Source organism: Rattus rattus, chromosome 4 (assembly GCF_011064425.1).
Source record: "Rattus rattus isolate New Zealand chromosome 4, Rrattus_CSIRO_v1, whole genome shotgun sequence".
NCBI classification, from domain to species: Eukaryota; Metazoa; Chordata; class Mammalia; order Rodentia; family Muridae; genus Rattus; species Rattus rattus.
In genome coordinates, this window is record NC_046157.1 from 12,935,112 (window position 1) to 12,963,103 (window position 27,992).

A 27,992-nucleotide genomic window follows, 5' to 3' on the forward strand; every position below is an offset into this window, starting at 1 on the left:
CACTCTGGAAACACAAAGAATGTGGTTTTCCTTCATCCATCACCAAAGACAAGCTATGGTGCACAAACTAGGTCCGTTTCATCACAGCGCACTTATTCTCCCCCCATTTGCCCTGGAATGGGCTTGGCTCCATTCCAGAGAACAATGTTCAATGTTTATTAACCAAGTGTTTAGGTAGAAGATTTACCCATAAATGGTGCTGTTTTATTAAAACTCTCAAAAACCTGGAAATGCAGATAACAGATTGGATTAAAGGTAGATTCCATGTTGAAAAGAGGGGAGAGTGAGAAGAAAACCAACTTAGCAGCTTACGCGCCATGCCTATGGTGTCTGTGTGCCCTTCCTTGGCAGCCGAAAAATGCACAGGAATTAGCCTGAGGGACAAGAACTGAGGATGCTCCTGTGTACAAGACTGAACGTGAGCACCAACTCCACGCTTAAAAAGACTAAAACCCCTACTTACCTTTTCTCAGATTTATTTTCTTTGGAAGAATTGAATGATATTTTCATACATCGAGACATAGGCATTCCATAGAATGCCATTGGTACTTTTCAGAAGATTCCATTCAGCTTTTAATAATTTAAGAAATTTAATTTCCAAGTAATACGAGGATAAAAAGTACAATTTGGTAAATTTTGTGTAGTATAAACTTTAAGGTACTGTAGCCTAGATTGCACCCTCATATGCAATGGTTATGTAGTTAACGGTAGAACTCTGAAATTCATATTTACATATTCATTTGTTCTAGGATCTCTAGAAACAAAGAGGAAAAGGGTAATACATATTTTTAAAATCATAACCATTAAAATTGATGGTTTCCCAGGGACATAGAGTTTAATTTACTGATACATTGGATTAAAAATAAAGAGATAGGACATCTTATTATTAACATAACTGATGTCTTAATTTATGTGTAAGAAGACCCCCATTTCAACTAGAATATTGCTATTTATTTTTCTATTCTTTCCAACGTGGTGGTAAAAACTAACATATATGAATTGAAGTACCTTTAAGTTGGACAGGTGTTTTTCTCTTTTTCTTCATTAGAGACAGGAGACAAATGCACGCACTGCACAGAATGGAGCTCAGATCAAAATGTAGTGTGATCTCTTTAAACTGTGATATGATTGCATAACTGTCTTCTTTTTCCTCCCTCCCTCCCTCCCTCTCTCCCTTCCCCTCTCTTCTTTTCCTTCCTTCCTTCCTTCCTTCCTTCCTTCCTTCCTTCCCTCCTTCCTTCCTTCCTTCCTTCCTTCCCTCCTTCCTTTTCTTTCTTTTGTTCCATGTTTCTTTTCTCCTTTTGAAACAGAAGACTCAAGTTGCTAGGCCTGACCTCAAATCTTCTACTTAGCTGAGGGAGGCCTTGATTTCCTGATCCTCCTGCCCTTCCCTCCAAGGGCTGGGATGACAGGCACGAGCCACCGTACCAATTATACAGGAAGTGTATCTTTTTCATGTTAGGCAGGCATTGTACTGTTGATCTGGATTCCTTGCCCTCATAGCTTAATTCTAATTAAAATAACGCAGAAAATCTGTGTGTCAAGCTAAATTTCAAACTTTGAATATGAGAGATTGTAGACTAATATTGATTTTAATACCTTTTTAAAAACACAAAGCACTATTTGGTTGGGATTTTAGCTTAAAATCACTGAAGGCTGAAAAAAAGAAAAAAGAGAAAAGCTGCTAGCGAGGAAACATTTGCACAATTCACACTTAGGCTAGTAAAAATAAACAAGAGAGGCAGTAACTTCTTTTCAAATGAGTCCTTTAAATTCAGAGCTTGTCAGAATATTACACACGGGGCAATTATGTAGCTTTCCCTATATTAACATTTAATTATTAGTTACTAAAAAACACAAATGCTCAGGTTTCTCAAAATTTATTTGTCTTTGCTGTAGCCTTCTGTCACAGTTGAAGCAAACACTCATTTACTGTCTCTTTTCTAAGCTTGGAGTTGAAGTTTTCAACAATTTGACAAACTTCAGAAAAACTAAAAAAAAAAATCCGATATAAATCACTATGTGTTCATTTCTTATTTCTTTACATCATCAGACCTTTAAACACTAGGTTACTAGAAAGCACATTGGATAACTGAAATGTGAAAATATTAATGGCAAGAAAATACATTATATTTGACTGCTGTTTTAAAAAGTAGGATCGAGGGCCATGTTACAATGTGTGAATCATGGAAAAATACGTTCAAAGGTATCCATGCACAACTCAGTTGAATAGCAACACCAGGACATGACGGGCTGAGGAGGATCAGGCTTTGGGAAGGTTTGCAGAAGGCAGTTCCTTGACAAAAGGGGTAGGAAAGAACTTCACTGAAGTGTCTTCTATCCTTCGGTGGCATCTCACGCAAGTGAGTCATATCTGTAAAAGTGAAATTGGAAGGTGTTAGAAGTGTTCTTGCACTTGGTAGATCATAGGAAAACTCACAACATTAACAGAGATGCAGTCTTTTCACCACATGCACTTCATGGTAGCTTTTAGTTACACAGCATATTTTATACCGTAATATAAATAGTAATTTCAAATACTAATGAGTTTAAAGAGCATTTGTGATATATATAGCTAAAAGCCTAGGTTCAAGTTTTAGTGAAAATTCTATTTGTTAGTTTTTCAGATATCAACTTTATCTAATTTCTTTTTTTTTTTTTTTCTTTTTTTTTCGGAGCTGGGGACTGAACCCAGGGCCTTGTGCTTGCTAGGCAAGCGCTCTACCACTGAGCTAAATCCCCAACCCTAATTTCTTTTAGTTTTATATCTTAGTTAAAAGGAGGTTGTCAAGAAAAAACAAAAGGAAGACAAGGCAAGATTGACCAATGCTTGCTTAATTTTTGGATACACATTGATAACCGTACTTTGCTCCTTAAAACAAGAATTTGTGAGATTCATGTTGCATTTCAGAGTTCTATCATCAACAACATCCTATGATAAAATTATCAATTTAAAACAGTGATATGTGAGTCACATAATTGAAGAAAGTCATAATTCAGGTCCTAGCAAGAGACGGCTGCATCAAGGCTGTTTCTAATGTCATCAATCCTGAATTCAATCCCGAAGTTTCTAATTCCACCTACAAAAGCTTTGAATGTGAGTTGCTTAAGCCAAGGCTTCTACGATCTTAAAACTTTAGCATGATGCAGTGCTTGTAGGGATCAAAACATATAAATATCAGACGATATTCCTTTCCGAAATACAACAGAGAAGCAATTGGTATTTCCCCGGGAAAATTTGTTAGTTCCTAGCAGCAGTATGTTGCCTTGGCCTTAAACCAAGATATTTTTCTTTGACTAGAGAGCAGTTTCGCTTTTAGTGTGTGAACTCAAAGTGAAACCCAGAAGGTCAAAACACATAGCCAAGCCTCTTGCAAGGGAAAGCACCTCAGCCCTACCGGAAGTGTAGCCGACGGTTCGAGCATACTTTCTCTGTGGCTTGCCGCCATTACAGGTTAGGGCTGGAGGTATAGCTAAGGGGCATTACACTTGCCCGGTATGAGAAAGACATTTGGCTTGATCCCATTTACCAACTGAATGTTAAAAAACATGACCAGTGAGGCTTACAACCAACGTCAATAGCTAGGAACCAAGAAAACTTGATGAACTGCACAGAAAACATTAACCCAGAGTGCAGAACACCTGATGTCTCCATCGTGCTACGAACAAGATCTATAAAATGTCATTTACACCAATATCCAGCAACAACTGTAATTTTTAAACTGTTTGGGTTAAAAAGACTTCACGTCCTTAAACCTGTAATTAATTGTCTGTGTGAACGTCATTTAACAATGCTTGCTTGTCAATACCATGCTGTGCAAGTTACTCTCATTCAATTCAAAGGTATACGGCAACAATAAGAAAAATGGATTAGAAATGAGAGAAGTTTAAATAAAAATGATGTTATTTTATAGGTTTTGTTATCCACTCAAGTGTCAAATGTTCACACGGGGAAATAAATGTCTGGGAAATATTAGTGGCAATGCTGGGAAATTACAAAGACACAAGAACTAAGCAGGTGGACCCATGGACTCATGGATAAGAGAGAAATGTGTCATATCAAAGTTTCCTTTTAAACCTTCTCTTCTGGTATCATTGTCTCCAGGTCTGACTAGTACGGACCATACTTGCGAAGACACAGGCTGGGTTTTGTTAAGTGTACACTAAGTGGACGTGGTAACAGTTGAGCTGTCTTCTTTCTGTCCAGAGGTCTAGTGTGTTAATGTTCATATGAAAATGAGTTTCTTATGTTGGCTGTCATGTACAGTTTGGGGGGAATTCAGAACTACAAAAGCATGTGATATGGCAACGCAGAGTGGAATAGATAGAAATCAGTGAGATTTCTATCAGTCTCTGGGCCATGAGAATGTATCAGGAAGTTGGAGGATGTGCCCTTGTTTCCAGGAAGTACTTGGCTTTTTATAGGCATTACTAATTCCCACTCAAATATAAATGCGGGAGTTCTTAGCAGACCCAAGGAGTGGTCGCATTTAGTCTATTTCTAGATATGAGAGAAGCAGCTTCAGGCGGGTTTGAAGGTGGTGCTGTTCAAAAGGCAGTGCTCCTCCTTGCAGTCAGCACAGACTGATTTGTATGCGTACTCAATGTCTTGTGCTTGCAGAACATCAACTTCAACAGACTCATGGGCATCTGTAATTCTCTTAGCTAAGTCATTATCAGAAAATATTGACCCTCATAATAAGTTTGGAGTATTTGAGGGGAAAGAAAAATATTATAATTTAAACTATGAAAGGTCAATGTCATGAAAAAAAGTAGAAAACACAACTCTTATGTCTCCGTATGTAGATGGTGAGAGAGGTCGCAGGTCGCTAGAACTATTTGCGGGGAAGGATGGAATTTCATAAGCTTTACTGGAAGAAAGCGTTGTGCTTAGATTTCAAAGTTAACGAACAATTTGCCATTTTTATGGCATATTTTAAGGAAATAAAAGGGCTTTATTGTGCTCTTCTGTTTTCCTCCTATTGCTGTCTGACCAAAAGAGACTGGAGAAGACTTGGCTTTTACTTCCAGCTCACAGGCCATCACTGAGGGAAGGTAGGGCAGGAACTCCAGGCAGGAAGCTGGAGGTTGAAACCGAGACAAGCTGTTTGCTGGCCCATGTCTGGCTCGCTCCCATGCTCGCACTTACCTAATTTTCTTATAAAGTCCAAGCCCTGAGGGATGTTTTTGCTCACCGTAGACTTGGACCTCATGCATCATTTAACAGACAAGACAGTCACCCACGCACATGCCCACAGGTCAATCTGATTCAGGCCGTTTCTCAGCCAGGTTTTCCTCTCAAAATAGTTTTGTACTATGCCAGGTTAACAATTCAAGTTGACTAGGACATGTGTTAATTAGAATCTTAACCTATACATGCATATGAACGGATAATTGCACAGGATTATGTGAAAACAGCTACATTTATTTTATAAAGCATTGGAATGAGTGACTTTTCTATTTGAAAGATAAAACCTAGTTGTTTCTCAAGTGTTTCCAAGCACAGCCTTTGACTTGGGGTATCTATGAATGCAGCCCAATACAAACTGTAAACTTGCTTCAACTATTATAAGATTGTGTGTGTGTGTGTGTGTGTGTGTGTGTGTGAATTTTTAAAACTTGATTGTATGTTGATTGTGAACTTTGCAGATAGGTAAAAATATCATGTTGCAATCTTGAAAGTTTCGGCACTCTTGGTAGGACTATTTCCTGTCTAATGGTCTCTTGAATGATTTAACATGAATATGTTAACTGACTAAAGAAATATTTGCCAATGTGTATTATATAAACTAAAAAAAATCCCCAAATAAACATTTGCAAGTAGACACGAGTCTATTCAGCTAGTGTAAAATCTTTTTGGGCACTTGCCCATAGTACACTTGTTGGGACTGTACTCACAATGAGAATCCATCAGCCCCTGGAACTGGAGAGACGGTTTCTACCAATTCGATCCATGGGAATACCAAATCGCTTTTTTGAATGATCAACTACTCTCCTGTAACAAACCATAAAGAACATTTTAAACCAACGTCCAAGTTATCAACCATTGCTCTTGTTTTTGATGTAATGCTGGGCTTTCTTCAGAAGTAGAAGCAAAACATGATAGATATTATTTACCAGTTGCCATTCTCATCTCTGCCCATATGTTAAGAAAATTAAAATTGGAGAGGCTGATTCAAATCAGTTGGATCCCATAAAAACCCAGGTCTTGTCAGCATATTAAACTGTCAATGATCCAGTTGATAAATCCTGCTCCCTTAGCGGGTTTCATTCTCTTGTTGGTCTTATGCCTCTAAATGGATCCTGTTAAAACCCGTTTATATTTCAGCAAGGATAATGGTTGGAGAAAGGAAAATGTACAGATGTTAAAATTGAAGTGGTGGAAGCCTGCCTCTCATGCCTTCTCCTAGAGATCTAGGACCAAGTCACCATCTACGTCTGCTTTGGTGTTTTCTATGTTAAGTATTGGTTGAAGGAATGAACTGTAATGATACAGTAACTTTTGTATTAGTTGCTTTTCTATTGCTGTGAGAAAAAACCATGGTGAAGGCAACTTGTAGAAGGAAGGGTTTATTTGGGATTAGGGTTCCAGAAGGATAAGAATTTATCACCACACAGCAGTGAGCAGGCATGTCACCTGGAGAGGCAAGCCGCGAGTTTACAAGCTGTACCTCAAGCAGTTAGAATGGGCTAGGAATGGTGGGAGGTTTTGAACCTCAAAGCCCATCCTCAGCAAAACCATACTTCCTAGACCTACCCAAGCAGCAGTGTCACCGACTGGGGACTAAAACGCCACCATTTGAGTCCATGGGGCACACTCTCTTTCAAGCTATCGTTACTTCTGTGAGGTGAAGTGAATTCCCTTATGTGACGACTCTCAGTGTTCAACAACTCAGAACAGTAAACAAAGGTTTGCTTCACAATGTCTTCTGTCTTAGTTAGGGTATCATTGCTCTGAAGAGACACTATGACCATGGTGTCTCTTATAAAGAAAAGCATTTGATTGGGGCTGGCTTTTAGAGGTTTGGTCCCTTATCATCATGTCAGAAAGCATGGCGGCATGGTGCTGGAGGAGCTGTGGGCTCTACAATTGATCTTCAGGCAGGAGACGGAGGCTGTGTGCCATACTAGGCTTAGCTTGAGCATGAGATCTTAAAGTCCACCTCCACAGGGGCACACTTCCTCCAACAAGGCCACACCTCCTGATTGTGCCATTCCCAAAGGGCTAAGCATTCAATCCCATGATTCTCTGGGGGCCTTTCCTATCCAAAGCCCCATAGCTGCTATTACATTTTCCCTCCTATGTTTACTGCATATATCTACATCTTTACTTCCCCTTTAATTTTTAATTTTCTATTAGGAGGTGTCTTCTGTCTGAATGTCTTGATTTCCTCATTACCAATTGGGCACATATATTTCAACTTAATAAATAATCTGAAACACATAATTTGTAGAATTAGCTTAAAGTCAATATCCAAGAGTTATATGACACTGACGTACTAGCCATGCTTTAAAAGTTTGGTGTAATTGTAAATAATGTATGCCGGAATAAAAAATTCTCCTCTGTATTTAACTTAATTTTGCTTTTTTACTATTTTGTAGAGTGGGTGTTGAGACGAGGTCTCCTAAAAGTAGCTCTGGCTGTCCTGGAATTCACTATGTAGACCAGGCTGGCCTGGAGCTCAGAAAGATCCATCTGCCCTTTGCCTAACGAGAGCTGGAATTAAAGGTGTATACCGCTATGCCTGGCTCTGTTCTGTGTTTTAAATTAACTACGTTTACCCATTCTAACATAAATATACTCTTGATTCAACATTATTTTCTTGTACTAATCAGAATAATGGGTTCCCACCAGTGTTCACTCTACAGTTCTCAGAACCATACTATGTAATTTTACATTGTCCAAATGGTTTTCTGATAAAATTAAAGATTGGAAGATTATACTGGGTTAACCGAGTAAACCCGACACCTTTGCACAGTTGCTCTTAAAACCAGCTGATAGCCACAGCTCAGTGCATCAGGCACCACAGTAAGAGCAGTCTGAGGAGGACTACAGCTACCAAGAACAACCTGAAGACACCGAGAGTCAGGACTGAAGAAATGCCGTGGCTCCTTGAGGTTTTAGCAAAGAAAATGAGACCCCAGTTCTTCAAGCATCAGAGTTAAATTTTCTCAGCAATTTAAAAGACGTGAAAATGCTTCCCCAGAAGCTGGAAAGATCACAGTAGGCTGACACTCTCATGTCATCTGCGTCCTGGTGGAAGACAAGGCAAGAGAGTGCAGGGACAAAGGGGACTTTATAGACCGCCCATTGGCCAGAGATTAGGCACGCCCCACCTAACCGAAGATAAGCCTGTGAAAACTGGGCTGAAGAGACAGGGAGTGCATGATGAACAAGATTATGAGATAGTTGACTGTAACTTAGTGTGGTATCACCGTGAATAGGTACATGTCTGTGTATGATTTAGGGTTGATGTCTTTATGCTACTGGGCTAATGATTACACAGTGTTAAACTGAGGTCATCCCTTATTTCTTTAAATTGATTTCTTCGCTAACTATCCATCAATAAAACTCCAGGGTCTGGGCCGACAGAAGCCAATATTGGACAGCAGAGAATGCTCAGAGCGACAAGAAATAAGGAAGTGAAGAATCAATTCTTCCCAGGTTTTAAAAGGGGAAGAAAATGGCAGCTGAGACTTAAATGCTATGTTTACTGCTCCCAAACCCACTTCAGGGTCACGTGCTGTGAAAAAAATGAGTTCTATTAGGTTTTTTATATAAAAAGTGTACTATTCTTATAGAGTATATACATCACAATGGAACATTTATTGGTTATTATACTTGTTTTCTAAAACTAAGGTAAAATAACTGTAGGTAACAGTTTTCTTGCTTTGCTCTAGTTAACGATTTCCTGCTTAAACAAATGAGCAAAGCTACCCTTGTGGAAAAAGCAAAACAACTAACTTTCCTCTGTCCAAACCGCACACCTATTGTTCCCTCTGACAGTTCCCAAGTCTGATCTGAGCTGTGTTTGGAATTGTGAAATAGGAATGGTCATTTATCATCTTTATCTACTGTTTCTGGCATCCTCTACAGTTCTGTTTTGCTAAACAACTCCATATTTTCTGATAAAATTCCAATAGTAGCTGTTGGAATTGTTCATTAATTCAACACCCTTATTAGTTAGGTACTACGTGGTTATATTTTTATCTTTCCATGTGCCCAGTTTATGTTGAAAACACAGCAACTCTCTCTCTCTCTCTCTCTCTCTCTCTCTCTCTCTCTCTCTCTCTCTCTGTGTGTGTGTGTGTGTGTGTGTGTGTGTGTATGTGTGTGTGTTTGAGACAGAGAGACAGAGAGACAGAGACAGAGACAGAGACAGAGTGACACGCACACATACACACACACAACACACACACACACACACACAGAGAGAGAGAGAGAGAGAGAGGTTTACACACATCTTTAGTTGATGTTCTTCTCAGCTCCATTGAATTATTTATGACAATTTGAGCTATTTCAGAGCAGAGGACCAGACTCAGGGGTCAGAACCAAGTGAAAAGAATTGGCCATTTTCATAGATAAATATCCTGTTAGAAATTGAAAGAGATGGCTTCTCTGTCACACAATATAAGCATGTTTTGGGGTTCTTTAGTTTCAACATCCTTTTATTTTGGTAATAAAATATAGTTTTCATGACAAATAAGACTTTATTTGATCTCTATATCCATCCTTCTTTCTAAAGCTGGCTCACCATTGTGAAAGGGCAGTAGAAAAATTGTATTTAAACATTTTATTTCGTTTTGCCCCACACAAGCCAGTGGGCCCACCAATTATCACTGCCTGATTAAAGAAAATGAAAAACAGTATCCAAACTTGCTGTCCAGCAAACAATACCGACTTTTACTTGTACAGTAGACATCCCACTGTCCCCTCCCACGTAGCAGGCCTCTGGTGGCTAAGTCCCAGGGGTTCTTTGTGCACTCAAGCTTGGTGCAGCTATGTTCTTGCCTCTCGTTATCTCATTATCATGTGTATTGTTCAAAATGACACTTATTTCAGGCAGGTTTAGAATTTTGTGTGCTGCAGACCCAAGGTACAAACTAATACTGGTTATTGTTGGTAGTGTTACCAGTGCGAATAATACTGTTATTAAAAATAACTGCATTAATAATTATGCCTGTAGAATGCATTAGAAGTTTGTTAAATGAGAAAATCCTGTGCTTTCATTATAAGATCAGATACAACGCGAGGCAATGGGAGCCAGCTTTAGTCAATTAGCTTGACTAGAGCAAATTTCAAAATGTATCTATATATTAAAATCATTTTTGTTTTATATTTAAAATCTCTCTCTCTCTCTCTCTCTCTCTCTCTCTCTCTTCATGTGCGTGTGTGCATGTGCATGTGCATGTGTGTGTTGTGCAGTGTAGGTGAGAGAAGAATTTGGGGAGTCAGTTCCCTTGGGTCTCAGGAATCCAACCAAATGTTAGGCAAGCACTTTTACTCACTGGGTCATTTCATCAACCCAAGTCTGTTTCTGTAGAGAAACTTTATTTTTTGCCAACCATACCTCACTAAATCTGTATAAAAATAAAAGGCATCATATATAAATTCTCCGTTTCAGCAAAGCTATGTATTTTGAAATGTGTTTGTGTTATTGTGTATAGCTGCTTTTCTTTTTCTTTTCTTTCTTTTCTGAGTTCTACTGGATGCTTATCTAGCATTTGTCTGTTCATCCTGCCTCCCAGGAAAGTCTGGGAATTGAATTGTTTGGCATTAGCATGTACTGTTCAGTTGAAAACTACCTCACACATCTTTTAATTTTAGGGATTTCTGGACAGTGTATTTTCAAAATTGGAAATGCCACCTATGGCCACATTTAATTTTATTATTTAGTATCACATTGTCTTCTGCATTTGTATCTATTTACATCCCGATGTCTATGTGTCACAGTTTCTGTTATTTCAAGAGTGTACCAGATCCCTGGGGCATGTCTTTACAGTTTTGACAGTCTGATAGCTTATATCATATACTGCTTATAATTGGCTCATATATTACTACTGTAGCTCCCTGTGTTTTCATCTGCTCATTACCCACTTAGATCTTTTTCTTTTGAAAGTGTCTGCTTAGATATGCTATTTTTTCATATTAATCTGATTTTCTTTCAAATTTGATGGTAGCTGACCTTTGATACACTGAATATGACACTTTGTCAGTTTTATGTCTTTGAGTATCTTTTACCTCTGCCCTTAACTTTCCTTTTTCATAAAGATAATCTTTAATGTTGCCTCAATGTATATACATATTTTCATCTTATTTAATGAGTTCTTTCTCACTTGTAATAACAGATTCAGCTGACTGAGTTACTTACAAACGTTATTGCGGCGTTGACTAGAATTGCATTGACTGTATGGTGTAAGTCAATCTGTAGGAAACTAAATTGTTATAACTGTGTCTTGCTATTCCAGATAATGTATCACTTAAGCAATTCTGATGTCTTTGAAAAACTGTCATAGTTGTTACCATAAAGACTACATACTTTGTTGAATTTGGTTTGTTGTAGAGATTATATATATATATATATATATATATATATATAGAGAGAGAGAGAGAGAGAGAGAGAGAGAGACAGAGAGAGAGAGAGAGAGAGACAGAGAGACAGAGAGACAGAGAGAAACAGAGAGACAGAGACACAGAGACACAGAGAGAGAGACAGAGAGAGAGACAGAGGGACAGAAACAAAAAGGCAGACAGAGAGAATGTTCTTTTCAATAAGTTCATAATTTCAGTCATCAAAACAACAAATTATATTATAGTAAAAATATTAACAAGGCTGAAGCAACCAGCTTCCAATTTAGGTTCCAATAATTTCCTCAGTGTGTAGTCTTCTACACTGGACAAATTCACCTTCTATATTCAGTGTGTGAATGGCCTTTAAACTACTAGGCTTTTGCCTTTCTTAGCTAGACCACTAGTTTTGGTGGGTATCTAGCTGCCATTTTCCTAAGAGCCCCATAAAATGTCCACATGGCAAAATACAGAAATCTCCTGCCAATATCCTAAGAGAAACAGGGACATTCTAGCCATGTGAGCGAGCCATTTTGGAAGTAGATTCTCTGGCCTCCAGGGAACCTCAAATAAAAGGGTTAGCCAAGTATATGTGTTGATTATTTACATCCTATTTTTATAGTAATCCTAGATGTGGTTTTGAAGAAAAAAATACATTATATGCTGACTACTCAAAACAACTTAATGACTCAAATTGAAATTTTTTTTCTTGACCCTACATAATATTGAAAGCCTGCTCAATTCTTTATTTTCAAATTTAACCATGAATTGTGGGCATTTTCTTTTATGTGTCTCAGGTCTCGCTGGGGTCTTTTTCAGTCTGCCATCATGTGACATACCATTCATTCCAAGTGGATTAGTTACATTTGAACATGACCCTCATTCTTTCTGTATTCTTCACTTTGGAAATGAAATTGTAGAATTCAGGGGTGACTGACTATAGACTACTGTATGGTCCCTACAGTGTTTGGAGACACATATCCCAATTGGAGTGCTTTCTTATCACAAGTATCAAAGTAGTAGACAACGAATTGCTAGACAAATAAGTATCTAAAATTGAGTACCCCAAGACCTTTTTCTCACATAGTTTCTGTGCATATCGAGGGAAAGAAACATGCTCAGATTTTTCTTCAAAGAAAATGAAGAAAAACATGGCAGTCCACCGGCATGTCAAGGACCTCCATGCCTTAGATAGACTTGCATGGAAAGGACTTGTTACCCCATAAAGACGGGAAGCAAGTAGATATGGGGAGCATATTCAGTTCCTCCTGCTCAAACGACCAAGCCACTAAGGCTATTCTTCCCCTGGGAAGGAGAGATTAAGGGGTAGGGCAAGGTTTCAGTCATTTTCTAATGGAGAGCTTTCTTAAGTTGTGGGTTCACAGGTGGTTTAGACCATAAAGGGAAGTGCTGCTTCAGTGAGAAAGGTTACATCTGATTTAGCATGCTATCTCAAAAGTAGTCATTTAGCTTACACAGAGTCTATTACATTTGTGATGGTGGTTCTGCCCTGGTAGTGTTATCTTCTAAAATATTCTGTACAAGGAATGAGCTGTGTGAACACACAAGCATTCAGATAAAAACCCGAGCACTGAATAAATACTGAACCGTAAGCAACCAAGATAATGTAGTCCCAGCTCACTAGGAATGCTATACAGTGTTGTAGGCTCTGACGCAGTGATCCTTCCTGGCTTGACTTATGACCTTCTTGAGGATGTAATGAAACTTTTTCTTTTAAACTTCTACCTTTTCGTTTTCTACTTTGTACTGTTTATTTTTTTAAATTTTAATTCTTATTCTTTATGTACATTATATCCCTATCTCACTTCTACCTAGCAAATAGTTGAACACTAAAATACTGCACTGAACTTTCTTTTTGCAAGTGATAATAAAGCACACTGCAATCTGTCTTTCAACTAAGCATTATCCTTTTGAAAGTTATTGACCTTCATATGTAAGTTAGGTAAGGCTGACAAACATGTGGTGCTGGGCTGAGGTGAGAAGAGACGGGCAATAAAAAAGCAAGCCCTGGCAAGCAGGGTCCAAAATCATTATGCTCGATGGCATTTCCCAGTGAATAGACAGGCCTTTTAACAAGGACCACAGGGGCCTATAAAAGGGGCACTACCCTCTGAATCCTATCCTGTGTTCCAACATCTGAAATAGAGCCTACTTGAATTAATTCCTCCAGGCATCACTAAATAGAAGTTGAAAAAATTGGCATGGACTGTGGGGGACTCAGCTGGCCCAGGTCTGTCACATTGTCTCACAGTGCATCAAAAAGGGTATAAAATGTTAAGCTGTTCATCCTTTTTTTGGAACTGTCATTGAGAAGTACAATCACACTAATAAATTGAATCTGACCCCACTATTCTCCACTTTAGTCTGGATCTCCAACGTGTTAGGGTAAGGCCCTACTCATCATTGGTATGGAATGCTGAGAATTTATTTAATGTATCAAAGTTAACTTTATTATTCCTGGCCTTTGATAAGCACATTATTCCTGTAGAGTTTTATGTTCTATGTAGCAAATAATTTTAAGGGGAATGCCATTTGACTTGAAGTTAAATGAAAACACACAATTCATAACTAGATCATGTCAGGGAAGTATAAAATGAAGATCACAATATCTCCATCCTTTGACATGAATCAGTTTCTTAGCATGATATTCTTAAACTGAAAATAGACTAGGTAGCAAATATTTTTTCTTTTGCATTCTCAAGTAAGGCCATGGGTTATGTAGTATTTAGAAGGATGTTAATACAACTGTATTGTTTCCAATCTTAAATCTCAAAGGAAGTATTGTCAGATGAGTCAGGAGGAATTTCTTGGGATCAAGGTACTGGGTAATAGAAATGCTTTTCTTCTACTTTTCAAGAAAAGAAGGCCTTTGAGAACACCACTGAGAGAATCTGGTGGTAGACAATATCTAAGAGCAAAAAACTGAGGGGTTGGGGATTTAGCTCAGTGATAGAGTGCTTGCCTAGCAAGCGCAAGGCCCTGGGTTCCATCCCAAGCTAAAAAAAAAAAAAAAAAAAAAAAAAAGCAAAAAACTGAGACCCTGACTCCATGCAGCCAGGACGGGACTGTTCACGAAACAACTTTACTTGTTTACATGTAGCCTATGGTTAGAATTGCCTCGGGTTATTATGATGGGGGAATTTCTGAGAGCTTTCCAACAGCTGTGACGGGTGCCCCCTCTGCAGGAATGCTGGTGGTGGCACTGAATGGAAAAGCCAGGAATCCGGGACAAAGATGAAAAATATACTTGGCTTCCCAGAGGGAAAGGACTGTTTGGGGCAAGGCTGTTGAAAACAGTTCCAGTAGATACTATGCTGGTCAGAAGAAACATCCCCCTTTAAGGGGATTTCAGAAGCCACAGGTGCTAACAAAGGTAGGTTTTGACCATGCTTGTCAGTCTTGCTTTACTGCCCGTTTGGTTGGAAGAGAGAACAAAGAAACCTAGTGCAGGAACGTGATGGAGAACATAGAGTAAAGGTAACACATCATGGCCCCTTCCCCGGTAAACTGCCCTGCTTCAATGGGCTGAAGCCAAGTAAAGGACAGTTTTTATAAGACTGTAGGTTGGATGAAGGAACATAAATGGGTATTTAATTAATTACTTTTTAAAAAGACAAGTTAAAGGAAACACGTTAGCAGGGGTATCATCATACCTGCCTTTGATATCACCTGAGAGAGGGAGACAATCTTCCCAGGTTGATCTGAATATACGTGGGTGAGGTATAAGTCTTCTTTTCTAATTACATCTTACAGAGTTCTTCTGTCCCAAATTTATAAGAGTAATGCTCTAGGACCAGTGTTTACTGACCCAGATCTGTGGCAGGTGAGTAATTGAATTAAGCATTTTTCATCTTCTCTTCCTACTTGTCTGTTTATATTTTCTCATAAAGCTTTAAGCCCTGGGGGATTGAACTATTTGAACTATTTGAAATACATAACTGTTCTATTACTTCTTGGTTTGCTGTTGAGTCCAACGACAGGTGGCCTTGGCTAGAGAGAGGGGAGGAAGAAGAAAAATCTTGGAATTACTTTTTCCCTGTCCCCCTCAAACTCCCTCGTGAAGGTTTTCAATGAGTTATGTTCTTGAATGACACCCACTGAACTCTAATTTCTTAATCTTATCCTGATTTGCAGACCCCTCTTTCTTTGTGTGCTCAGGCCAGGCCCTTGGGCTACTGTGTCTCTACCATCTTTAGACTATATTTATAGTTTCTATACAGCCTTCTGGTGAAATAGTCCCTTCAAAAATGTATATTTCTGAAGTGTCGCCTAATTCTTCCTGTAACATTACTTGGTTTGCTGACCTCAAAATATTAATGGGATTATGTGAATAATACCTGCAAAAATGTTCAAATGTAGAGTAATATTATTGGGTTTGCAAGATAAATTCAATATTGTCTAACATCATTCTTCAGAAAATGTCCAGGTCAATCATCAGTAGCATTAAAGGGCCATTCTGTATACTGAGAATGCAATCATGCTTGTTTCTTGTGATTTACACAAACGGTATGGACAGTCATTAATGTCAGACGTTAAATAAGTGCGCTCGAATGGGAAAAATAGTTAAAATCAAATCATAGTTGAATTTTCCTTATAAGTTAAAGTAATTTTCCCAAGCACCTAAAAATAAATTTGGTATCATATTTAAATGAAAAATACGTCAAACAGCAGAAAATGAGAAGGATTAGACCCCTCCCCCCATTACTTCAGAAGCTCTGACTTGCACTCTGGTCTGTTTAACTCATTTTTCTTTCTGTTTTTTCTTCATCTTTCTGGTTACATCGTTAAGGAGATCTTTCCAAAGCATATAGTTTTTCCTTCCTAAATATTGTTTAACAGGTATACAATTATGTGCATAATGTATTCAGAACTCTGTTTGCTCAGACCAGACCATACACTCATGTAAACCGAACCTACTAATGTGGACAGAAATGACTTTCTCAGTTTTATCACCATATAACTGAAACACAGCCTTTACTTTAATGGTCAGTGCAAAGAACAAGTCAGGAATGCTCGTAACCTTGCCATACATAGAAAACCTTGAGTTGAAATGTAAATACGTTCAAAGTCCAGGCTTATAGAAATGCAGTAGTTACAATCTACCTCCCTTGTTTTCGACCTGTCTTGTGTACAAATCTCTTAATATATGCTTTACAGGTAAGAACACGAATTCCTGTGACCTTCCCTTGACAATGAATGATGCCAGAAAACCTTAGAGGGGATACTCTTGAAATCTAATTCTAATGCATAAAATATTATATTTCAAGTTAAATATAAATAATTTAAGACTTTAAGCTAGAACAAATCTTAAATTCCTCAAAAACAAAGGTCAGCCACTGTGTGAACCGTGCATTTGTTCCCTCTCTTTAGCATGGACAAACTTTTGGAAAGAGTTGGAGGTGGAGAGCAGCTCATGAAAAGAGGCAAAGCTAAAGACCTCCCACTTAGCTTCTCAAGGGGATCAATTCTATGAGGTCCTCTTTTATTTTATATAGCAATGGCCGCTGCCCCCACAACTTAGCTCCAGGAATACTGACTGGCTGCGGCAGATGGCACATCCCTGTTTCTCCCATCATTCTCTCTCTATACCAACCCTTGTAATTTGTTTATTGAAAAAATCCAAGCTATTTGGTTTTTAGTTTTCCGCAGTCAGGATTTTGTGCTTGCTTGCTTCACCAAAGTGTCTCTGAGGGATTTCTGACTTCATGTTTGCTGAATATTGGTATTTAGATCAAGAGTCAAAATTAATTTTAGCTACTTGTTCTTTCGGCTGTTTTTCAACAATGCCATTTTCCTGGTACTTTCACCAGGGGCCCTTGATGACCTTTCCCTCTGTAGCAATAGCAGAAGTTGGTGACAGTGTCCGGATCCAGCACAATATTAGAGTTTTAGGTTATAGAAGCTGTATTATTCCATTCTCACCTTTTAGCCATAATAATTGCATAAAAGAAATTTTCTTCCTCATCTATCAACTCATCATTTATGTTCTTCATACAATAAGAGAATAAATAGGAATGAATAGAAAAAGTTTACATCCATTAGTGGTAGAGTTCATGCAAACAAGGTAGGCTTAAGGCTTTCTTCACGTACAAGCTTTCACACTGTGAGCTGGAAAATGGCATTCAAACAGTTTAAAACAGCAGTCTTCGTTCACGGACTTAAACAATTAACAGTGTTGCTTGTGTTTCAAGCACAGCTCGGAGTATTCCTCAGCAGGAAAGCTTCCAAGTGTGTGCCCGGGTCCCGTGGCTAGGCAGTCTTACCAGGAAGCTCTCTCATATCAGCCACACAAAGATCTTGAAGGCAATTAGTACTGCTTTGTCTCTGAGGAGTCTCACATGTTTCTTCAGTGAGAAGTGACCTTCCTCGGTGGCAGTATCAGCACTCAGGCTGCCTGTTAAATTGCTAACTTTTTTTGGAGGAATTTTCAATATATTCAAATTAAATACAGTTTTTTTTTTGTAGTTCAGACCAATATAATTATTTCATAAGCTGTTTGAAATCTTGTCGTATCTGGGGTTAAATTTTTATTTGATAGGTTTGTGTAATGACTTTATCTTGTTTTTTTTCTCTCTGTGAACCTCAGTTCTTGTTACCATCACTGGAACAAGATTATGAAATATGTTTTTACATGTTATCTCATGATAGCAGATCAATACTGTTAGGATAGAAATATCAATATCATCAGCCATAACATAATTTCTTTTCTTGAATATTGCATTTATTTACATTTTAAATGTTATCCCCTTTCCTCCTTTCCCCTCTGGATACCAGGGTGATTTCCCATCCACCCACCCACCCACACATTCCCTGACCCCTGCCCTGGAATTTCCCTACACTGGTGCATAAAGCCTTCACAGGATCAAGGGCTTCTCCTCCAGTTGATGTCTGACTAGGCCATCCTCTGCTACACATGTGGCTGGGTTCCTCTTTGGTTGGTGGTTTAGTCCCTGGGAGCTCTGGTGTGTGTGTGAGGGGTGGGCTGATAATGTTATTCTTCCTATGGGTTGTCAACTCCTTCAGCTCCATCAGTACTTTTTCTAATTCCTCCTTTGGGGAGCCTGTTCTCAGTTCAATGGTTTCCTACAAGCATCTGCCTCCATATTTGTCAGACTCTGGCACATCCTCTCAGGAGACAGCTAGATCAGGCTCCTGTCAGCAAGCACTTCTTGTCATCTGCAATAGTGTTTCAGTTTGGTATCTGTATATGGGATTGATCCCTAGGTGGGGCAGTCTCTGGATGGCCTTTTCTTCAGTTTCTGCTCCATACTTTGTCTCCGAATTTCCTCTCTTGAGTATTTTGTTCTCTCTTCTAAGCAGAACTGAAGCATCCATACTTTGGTCTTTCTTCTTCTTGAGCTTCCTGTGGTCTCTGAATTGTATGTTGGCTATTCCAAGCTTTCAGGAAAATATCCATTTATCAGTAAGTGCTTACCATGTGTGTTCTTTTGTGTCCGTGTTACCTCACTCAGGATGATATTTTCTAATTCCATCCATTTGCCTATGAATTTCATGAAATCATTGTTTTTAATAGCTGAGTAGTACTCCATTGTGTAAATGTATTACATTTTCTGTATCCATTCCTCTGTTGAAGGACATCTGGGTTCTTTCCAGCTTCTGGTTATTATAAGTAAGGCTGCTATGAACATAGTGGAGCATATGTCCTTGTTATATGTCAGAGCATCTTTTGGGTATATGCCCAGGAGGGGTATAGCTGGGTCAGGTAGTACTATGTCCAATTTTCTAAGGAACCACCAGACTATTTTCCAGAGTGGTTTTAACAGTTTGTAATCCCTCCAACAATGGAGGAGTGTTCATCATTCTCCACATCCTCGCCAGCATCTGCTGTCATCTGAGTTTTCTATCTTAGACATTCTGACTGGTGTGAGGTGGAATCTCAGAGTTGTTTTGATTTGCATTTCCCTGTTGTCTAAGGATATTGAACATTTCTTTAGGTGCTTCTCAGTCATTCAGTATTCTGTTTAGAATTCTGTTTAGCTCTGTTGCCCACTTTTAATCTGGTTATTTGGCTTTCTGGAGTCTAACTTCTTGAGTTCTTCGTATATATTTGATATTAGCCCTCTATCAGATTGGTAAAGACCTTTTCCAAATCTGTTGGTTACCATTTGTCTTAGTGACAGTGTCTTTTGCTTTACAAAAGCTTTGCAAATTTTTGAGGTCCCATTTGTCAATTCTTGATCTTAGAGCATAAGCCATTGGTTTTCCTGTTCAGGAAAATTTCCCCGGTGCCCATATGTTTGAGGACTTTCCCCCAATTTCTCTTCTATTATTTTTTCTGTATTTGGTTTTATGTGGTGGTCCTTGATCCACTCGGACTTGAGATTTGTAGGACAGAAGAATGGGTCAATTTGCATTCTTCTACATGCTGACCTCCAGTTGAACCAGATCTATTTGTTGAAAATGCTAACTTTTTCCCACTAGATGGTTTTAGCTCCTTTGTCAAAGATCAAGCGACCATAGGTGTATCAGTTCATTCTGGTTCTTCAATTCTATTCCACTGATCTACCTGCCTGTCTCTGTACCAATACCATACAGTTTTTATCACTATTGCTCTGTAATACTGCTTGAGGTCAGGGATGGTGATTCCTCCAGAAGTTCTTTTATTGTTGAGGATAGTTTTTGCTATCCTGGGTTTTTTGTTGTTCCAAATGAATTTGCAGATTGCTTTTTCTAACTCTATGAAGAATTGAGTTGGAATTTTGATATGGATTGCATTGAATCTGTAGATTGCTTTTGGTAAGATGGCCATTTTTACAATATTAATCCCATCAATCCATGAGCATGTGAGATCTTTCCATCTGAGATCTTCGATTTCTTTCTTCAGAGGCTTTAAGTTCTTGTCACACAGATCTTTCACTTGCTTGGTTAGAGTCACACTGAGGTATTTTATGTTATTTGGGACTATTGTGAAGGGTGTTATTTCCCTAATTTCTTTCTCAGCTTGTTTACCCTTTGAGTAGAGGAAGGCTACTGATTTGTTTGAGTTAATTTTATACCCCGACACTTTGCTAAAGTTGTTTATCAGGTTTAGTAGTTCTCTGTTGGAATTTTGGGGGTCACTTAAGTATACTATCATATTATCTGCAAATAGTGATATTTTGACTTCTTCCTTTCCAATTTGTATCCCTTTGACCTCCTTTTGTTGTCTAATTGCTTTGGCTAGGACTTCGAGTACTATATTGAATAGGTAGGAAGAGAATGGGCAGCCTTGTCTAGTCCCTGATTTTAGTGGGATTTCTTCACATTTCTCTCATAATATGATTTCTGAAGAGAGTTTTAAGGTTTATTGTTTTCATTATTTTCCTTGGTGCTAGACATCTAACCCAGAACCGCATGCATCTAAATGCGAACTTTTACTACTGATAGACATTTCTCATATCCTTCTTCCCAGAACTGTGTGGTAAAATTATTCCTTGCAGTTGCTCGGTGTAAATCTCTTTTGTGTAGTAACTGTATTACCAACTGAAATATATAATTTCATTCATTTCAGTTCGTGAACTCGTCATATGATCTCTTAGTATTTTAAGTTACATGTTGCATAAATGCTTTAAATATTCAAATATCAGAATCTAATGATTTAATTTTATACACCCTACCCTTTCTATGTTTCCTTCTACATGAATGCTGTTGAATGCTTTCCATTTTAATTAATTAAATAATATCGTTTGAGTATGGGTGTTTCTCCTGCTTATATGCCTATGCATCACATGTATGCCTGGTGCCTGTAAAGTTTCAAAGACGGCATCATATCTGCTAGGGCTGACTAGGGTTACACATGGTTGTCATCTGCTACTTGGGTGCTCAGAACCAAACCCAGGTCTTCTACAAGAGTAGCAAGTGCGCTTAACCACTGAACCATCCTCCCGGTCCTTCATTAATTTATTTTTTTAATTATATAATTTGTACTTGTCAATTTCTTTTTCTGTGCCCTTGTAAATTGTCTTTCTTCTAATCTTATTCCTTAAATACAAAATGGAATTGGATTTTCTCTTTATCAGTCCACCTGAGAAAACATAATTTATGACTTCAGTTTTAGTTTTGGAGAATGGCACAGGGTTTCACAGGCCATGTACTTTGCTCTGCCATACGCCATATCCTAATATGTGCTCAGATCTTAATAGACAAGTCATCACCATTAGCATACTGTCTGTAGTTGATTTTAATACAATTTTCACAGCTGTGTTTATGAGGACGGGGCATAGTGGGTTTTAGGGTTCTCGGGCCTGGAGGTTCAGAGAACCAGGAGAAGAGAAGGCGAGGAGGAAGGAGAAGCCGCCATAGTTTAGGTGAATTCTTGAAAATGTGGCCCTGAGGGCTGTCCAGTTGGAGTTAAGAGCAGCCCAGATGGAACATAGTAAGTAATAACGTGGGGTTATCTATAAAAAGTAGATTCTAATAGCCTAGAGGGGAGATATCTCCTCAGCTCTTATACTGTTTAAGGCTTATTATAAATATATATGTGTATTTTATCCAGGAACTAAGCGATTAAATGTAGGACAGAAACCTTGGTTTGGGATTAAAGATTTCTATAACACTAATTTTTTAAAATAACTTTGAATTTCTCTCTTTTAAGTATTATCTACTATTCTTATTAATATTCTTTTTATTTATTTATAATTTATTATTATTACTACTACTATTATTATTATTTTCTTGATTTTTCATTTCAGATCAATAAGTATCTAGTCACAAAATACTTTTATTTCCATTTAACAACCATAAAATAATAAGATTTAATTATGAATTTTATCTGCCATCATCATTACCCCTGAATGTTTGCTAACTATACATATAAATAATATCAGGTCATAAACTTAAAATAACCATTTTAACTTAGTTTTAAAAGTAGTGATGTAGCTGATTCTTATGACAATGCGTCGCTTGTTGCTTTGGTCATCTGAAATTGAAAAATTTTCATTCTCAGAGAAGTTCTCCAGACATGAAGTAAACACTCACGAATAGCATCAGGAAGTTTCAGAAACCAACCAGATGTAGTAGGCCCCTTCCTTTCCCAAGAGTATATAAATAGTAGGGACATATGGAGAGAGACAAGTGGTTTAGATGATTTACAAACCAACCAAGCAAAGAGAAGCTGAGCTGCTTTAAAGAAGCTCAGAACAACTGAGGAACTTGGAAAGGACAAGTTTCGATCTGTTGATCTGCCTGTAGGCTGTGCAGTGTGTTTCAAGATCCCATATTTGTGTTCTGTCACCCATGCCGGGGTGGACTTCGGTGATGCAGCCCTCCCTTTCTACTCCTGTATGTGACTCTTCACCCACATTTCTGTAAGTAACCCCAATAAACTCATTGGTTCGTAAAATTGGTTTCTGGTGATGTCTACACTTTGGATCTAGGATGAGTAAGTGTGTGTGTGTGTGTGTGTGTGTGTGTGTGTGTGTGTGTGTGTGTGTGTGGTGTGTGTCTTCCTTCTCCTTCCCCCTGGGAGACATCATACTTAGACTCTATATGTAACTAAATCTGTATTTGCCTGTTCTAGAGTATATAGATTTCAAAACAGGTAATAAATTGATTTTCAATTACAGTTTAAATGAAATTCAATCTCTAACAGATGGCTTCATTCCTAGTAGAAATTTGAGAGTCTTTCAGGAATGGAAGACATTGTTTTCTGCATCTTTATTATCAACATAGTCATGGAATCAGCAAACGGAGAGCCAGTCATGAAACTGAGCAATGGGTAATGTTTCATACAAGCATTTTTATGTAGATGATCATAATCAAGGGATAGAGAAGAGGGTGTGCTTGTGATAAAATGGTGGAAATAGTATAAAGATATGAACAAAAGACCAGAGGGAAAAAATCAGTTTGAAAAGCAAATAATTTTAATCAGAGAATTTTAGTGAGGGGAAAATACTTAATGTAATATAAAAACTTTGGGCTTAGAGGACAGTGCAAACATGGAAGGCCACTCACTATGAGATGTGGCACGAGGGGATTATTATGCCACTATAAAATGCAATATGCAACAAGAGGACCAGATACGATAGAAAATGAATTCATGTGTAGATTTGTGGTTTAATTTATGGAAAGTAATTCAGTGATTCTTTAACCATTAATTAAGGGAGGGCATTGAGGAATATTTTCTAATCATGTTGTAACTATTAGTAGCTTACAAAACACTTCCGTTTGACTATGTCATCTAATTATATATTGGTAAGTACTTAGAGAGAAGTAATCCGAAGATTATGGAGGATTTTGTGTGAAATATGATTTAAACATAAGTGTTTCAAAACAAATTTTGAGCATCTTTTGCTACATCTCACTGTAGGAAATGAATTAATACATATTATTTTATAAAGCTCTGTATTAAAAATAACCTGAAAATACTGCTCTGCCTATACCTTTGAAATATCAATCTCAAGTGACTGAGTACTCATCATATACATATTGCCTTTACCTGCCACAAATAATAATATCTTAAAGCGGTTTTTTAAGCTCTATGTAAGAAGGTCTCCCTTGAGAAGCACACTAAGATATTCAAGCACGCCACATTGTCCTGCTGCTTCCAAATCATCTTTTGGCCCACAAGTTGTTCAGCACACACAGGTTCTGTCCACATCTAAGTTTTACATGATGTTTTAACTGTGAGATCCTGTTGCAGAACTTAGAATGGAAGACATTTGGGCAGTGGGGTAATTTTTCTTGTTCACCTACCTTTGTTTCCCTCTATGCTCTACAGACCCAGCCGAGAGTCTGTCAAGGGGAGACCCGAAGCCAGAGAAGCTTCTCTTCTTCTTGGTCTCAAACACATCATTCTCCAAGGACACCAGATCATCAAGAAGCAGGAGCTTAGCTGCAAGCTCCGTGGCCGACTTCTCTTCTCTGGTTGTGGGTGGGGACTGCAAGCTTTCTGCTCCAAACTCGGAGGCCTACGAGGCAGATAAAGGTGTTCTCATTCACTTAGATCATGAAAAATAAACGCGCACAAGACTGGCAATAACCATCTTCTACCACTAGATGGCATGCCTGTGGATCATTTTATGATCTCTCACGGTTTTGATTCAGAAAGAAAACTAGACTTTGTGGGACTAAAACATACAGAGATAGAATACACCCAAGAGAAGAATAAAGAACCCCCCTTCCCCCAGCTGTTTCTAAACTTTAACATATCTACCGAGTAGACTTCCAGACTCAGCCCCAGAACAGCTGCATCCTTCCTTATCCACCATAGCACCACCCCTGTATCTCTTCTCATTGCTACACTCATCACAATTTACTTTAAATATCCGTTACAACAAATTTACACTTCTTATTAAAATAAAAGTAACATGAGAATTGTGGCTATCTAAGTTTTCCTTTCTTCTATGCAATGCCCATCTCGATAGTTTGCTCATAACAAATATCTGAGATTTTTTTCTTCTGAAAGCAAAAAAAAAAAAAAAAAGTGTAAATGTCCTTCTATTTTACTTCCATGACTCATTCTTCGGCCATTGACATTCCATTGTGCCCCAGGTTCTGCATTGGAGTTAAGGGAAGTAAAAATAAACAAAATCCTGTTTCTGTGCCCCAGGAAACTAAGATCTCAGTCCCTTGTCCATTGGTTTATAAACAATGTATACAGCTACCCCCGTCCATTGGTTTATGAAAAGTGTATAGAGCTACCCGAGTCCATTGGGTTATAAACAATGTATACAGTTACCCCAGTCCATTGGTTTATGAAAAGTGTATAGAACTACCCTAAGAGTAGCACTGTTCCAGGCATTGCTTATCTACTAGGTATGGTTTTTCTTTGTTCTTCCTGCCAAGTACAAAAGCATAAAATGTTCTTCCCCTCTCCCTTTAGTCGCATGCTTCCTTGTACCACAAGGTAGATCATGGCAGAGAGTTGAGGAGGAAGGGTGCTAAATCCCACTAAAGACTCCCCAAAGGGGGAGAAATACTTTGGAGGTAACGACGCTTTATTATGGACCAGAGTGTGACTGACTGGGGAGGCTACATCTCTGCTGGATTCTAATCAGGTGTTGAGCATCGTTAGCGCTGCTAACGTTACTTTTAATATGTTCTTATTGTAGATTCTCTCTTTGATGTTTATTTCCTTTTGAGTTGTTCAAGATAATGGTGGGAAAGCATGACTCAATTCCTTAAGTGGCAGTTCATAAACTTTACCTTAGTGGCCTTGGGCAACCTTTATTTGGAGTACCCATCACCCTTACCCTTGGTGTACGTCACCCTTACCTTCCACAAACAATAATGTCAACCATTTAACCACTTCAGATACTACAGAGGTGGCTGGAGAAAGCTGTTTGACAGTGGGAATTTCTGGCTGCCGAGTCTTGGCTTCTGAAGATATGTTATTACTCATGATCATTTCAAACCAGCTGGGCTGGATTTCCTTTGCAATTATTCCTAACAGGAATTATTCCTAACAGGGTCAGAGGAGTGGTCTAGCAGATGTCTTTGTGTAAAACCAGTAATGTCATGATTGGTGAAAACACGTCATCATTTGCATGAAGCTTTTCTGTACACAGTCTGTATTACTGGTTGTACTAGCTCATTGAGCTCATCTGGTAAGCTGACAGGTAGAAATCCTCTTCTGCCCAGGCAACGTTAGGTCCACTGCAAAGCTTCTTCTTCCCTGCCAGTGGCTTTTCCTGCCTGCTTTATTGTTATAGGGGCAAGGCAGAGCTTCAGAAACAGTTGACGATTTTAACAGTAAAGACAGGAGCTCACAGCAGGCACTGAGGTAGCAGAGGTACAAATGAATGATGGTTATTTTCTTTCCAATGGCAGCTGTGACAACCACAGCAGAAATAGGTAGCTGGAGAGTTCTGCCAGAGAGCGGCCAAGGCAGACACAAAATAAATGGCGGAAGCCAAGAGAAGGTGTGAATGATCAGGGACTTAAGTCTGAAGGTGGGATGATTCTAAACAGCCAGAAAAGTAAAACCATAGTCTTTGGAATTATACCAGAGACATTTGGCAGGCTTTATGGACCAAAGATCTCAGACACTTTAATACCAGGACTTGTACTACTCCCTGCTGTTAAGGGCTGGGGAATCTGAACACCCTAGGGCAATGCCAGGGGTGTGACAGTTGCCATTTTAGGGAAAGCATTCTATACTCGTAGCCTGCTAGAATGTTGGAACATTAGTCAGTTAGCACAATCTGGATGCATTACTCTTCACTACTGTATGAAGCTGACGGTCCCAACTTACCAAGCCCTAAAAAAGCTTCTCCTTGGGAGAACAAAAGACTACAGTCAAAATAATGGGAACTAAAACATTTGGAAAGTGTTTTTATTCTTCCAACTAACACAGTATAAAAAGCATAATTTTGTGTCCTATTGGAATAAAAGGTTTAGCGAAAACTATGTAAAATTCACCATGTGACCAACTTTACATACTATGTAGTGATAAGTTGATGCAATGATGAAATTACAACATATTTGTAGTGATAACAAAATAATTTTTATTTATTTCTTACTGGTTGAGGAATATAAATCTTATTAACTTTAAAAATATCTAAAGTCACTTGCTCTGAATTCTCTTGACTCAATAGTCATTATCATTTGTATATTTGAAGTTTTAGAACTTGGATGTCATTGGCAATGAAACTAAGTAGCAGAAAAAATGTTTATCTTTTTGATTTTGTGTTCTGAAGATGTTTGTCCGTTGTGTCTTCTGATTGTAGTAGAAAAAGCTTATGCTTCTTAAAGTATAATCATGGTCTCTGTGTGTTCGTGTGTGTGTGTGCATGTGCATGTGAGTGTCTCTCTCTCTCTCTCTCTCTCTCTGTGTGTGTGTGTGTGTGTGTGTGTGTGTGTGTGTGTGAAAGGAGGTTAGAGGCTATCATCAAGTATTTTACTTTATTTTATTTTTTAAGTTAGGGACTCTTGTGAATCTGGAGCTCACCGACAAGGCTAGGCTGGCCAGCTAAAAAGCCCCAGAAGGTCACATCTCCAGCATTGGAATCAAGGGTGCCTGTTGCTGTAGCCCACTTGTCCATGGGTACTGGGGGTCTGAATTCCTATTCTCGTGCTTACTTGGATAGCGTTTTAATGACTGAGCCATCGACTGCGCCTTTTCCTGTGACATCCTAAGCTGGTTTCCATTACCTCTGATGCTAAGTCCATGGAGAACACCTTTCCTGAGCCCCACAGCATCAGGATCATAGCCAGGAGGAAGTGTGCACTTGCCAATCTCCAGTCCAGCATCTAGGATCAGATTCATCAGAGTTGATATGAATTAGTTTGAAATATGAATACAGGAAACAGAAGCTAATGAAAAGTTTCCTAGAAGTAAAGCCATTCACTTCTGTGTGCTGCAGTGCATGTCTACCAACCTAAATAAATGCCTAATAAAACCTGTCAATCTCCTGTAATGACATACATAAAGGATTTATTTCCAAGGTAACATACATTTTAT

General features: G+C 38.5%; 1 protein-coding gene across 2 annotated transcripts in view; it reads right to left on the bottom strand.

The window, feature by feature from the left end:
* Positions 1-1,864: 1,864 nt before the first annotated feature.
* Positions 1,865-27,992, bottom strand: part of Ostn (osteocrin) — a 35,661-nt gene continuing 9,533 nt past the window's right edge. The window contains exons 1-4 of one of the 2 annotated variants that reach the window (XM_032899254.1): positions 27,683-27,783; positions 24,284-24,498; positions 5,899-5,995; positions 1,865-2,374 (exon numbers count right to left, since the gene is read on the bottom strand). In XM_032899254.1, coding sequence (XP_032755145.1) covers positions 5,911-5,995; positions 24,284-24,498; positions 27,683-27,781 — 399 coding nt within the window. In that variant the 5' untranslated portion in view covers positions 27,782-27,783 and the 3' untranslated portion in view covers positions 1,865-2,374; positions 5,899-5,910. Of the gene's footprint in view, positions 2,375-5,898; positions 5,996-24,283; positions 24,499-27,682; positions 27,784-27,992 lie in introns of those variants that run through there. The other variant, XM_032899253.1, reaches the window with a different exon arrangement.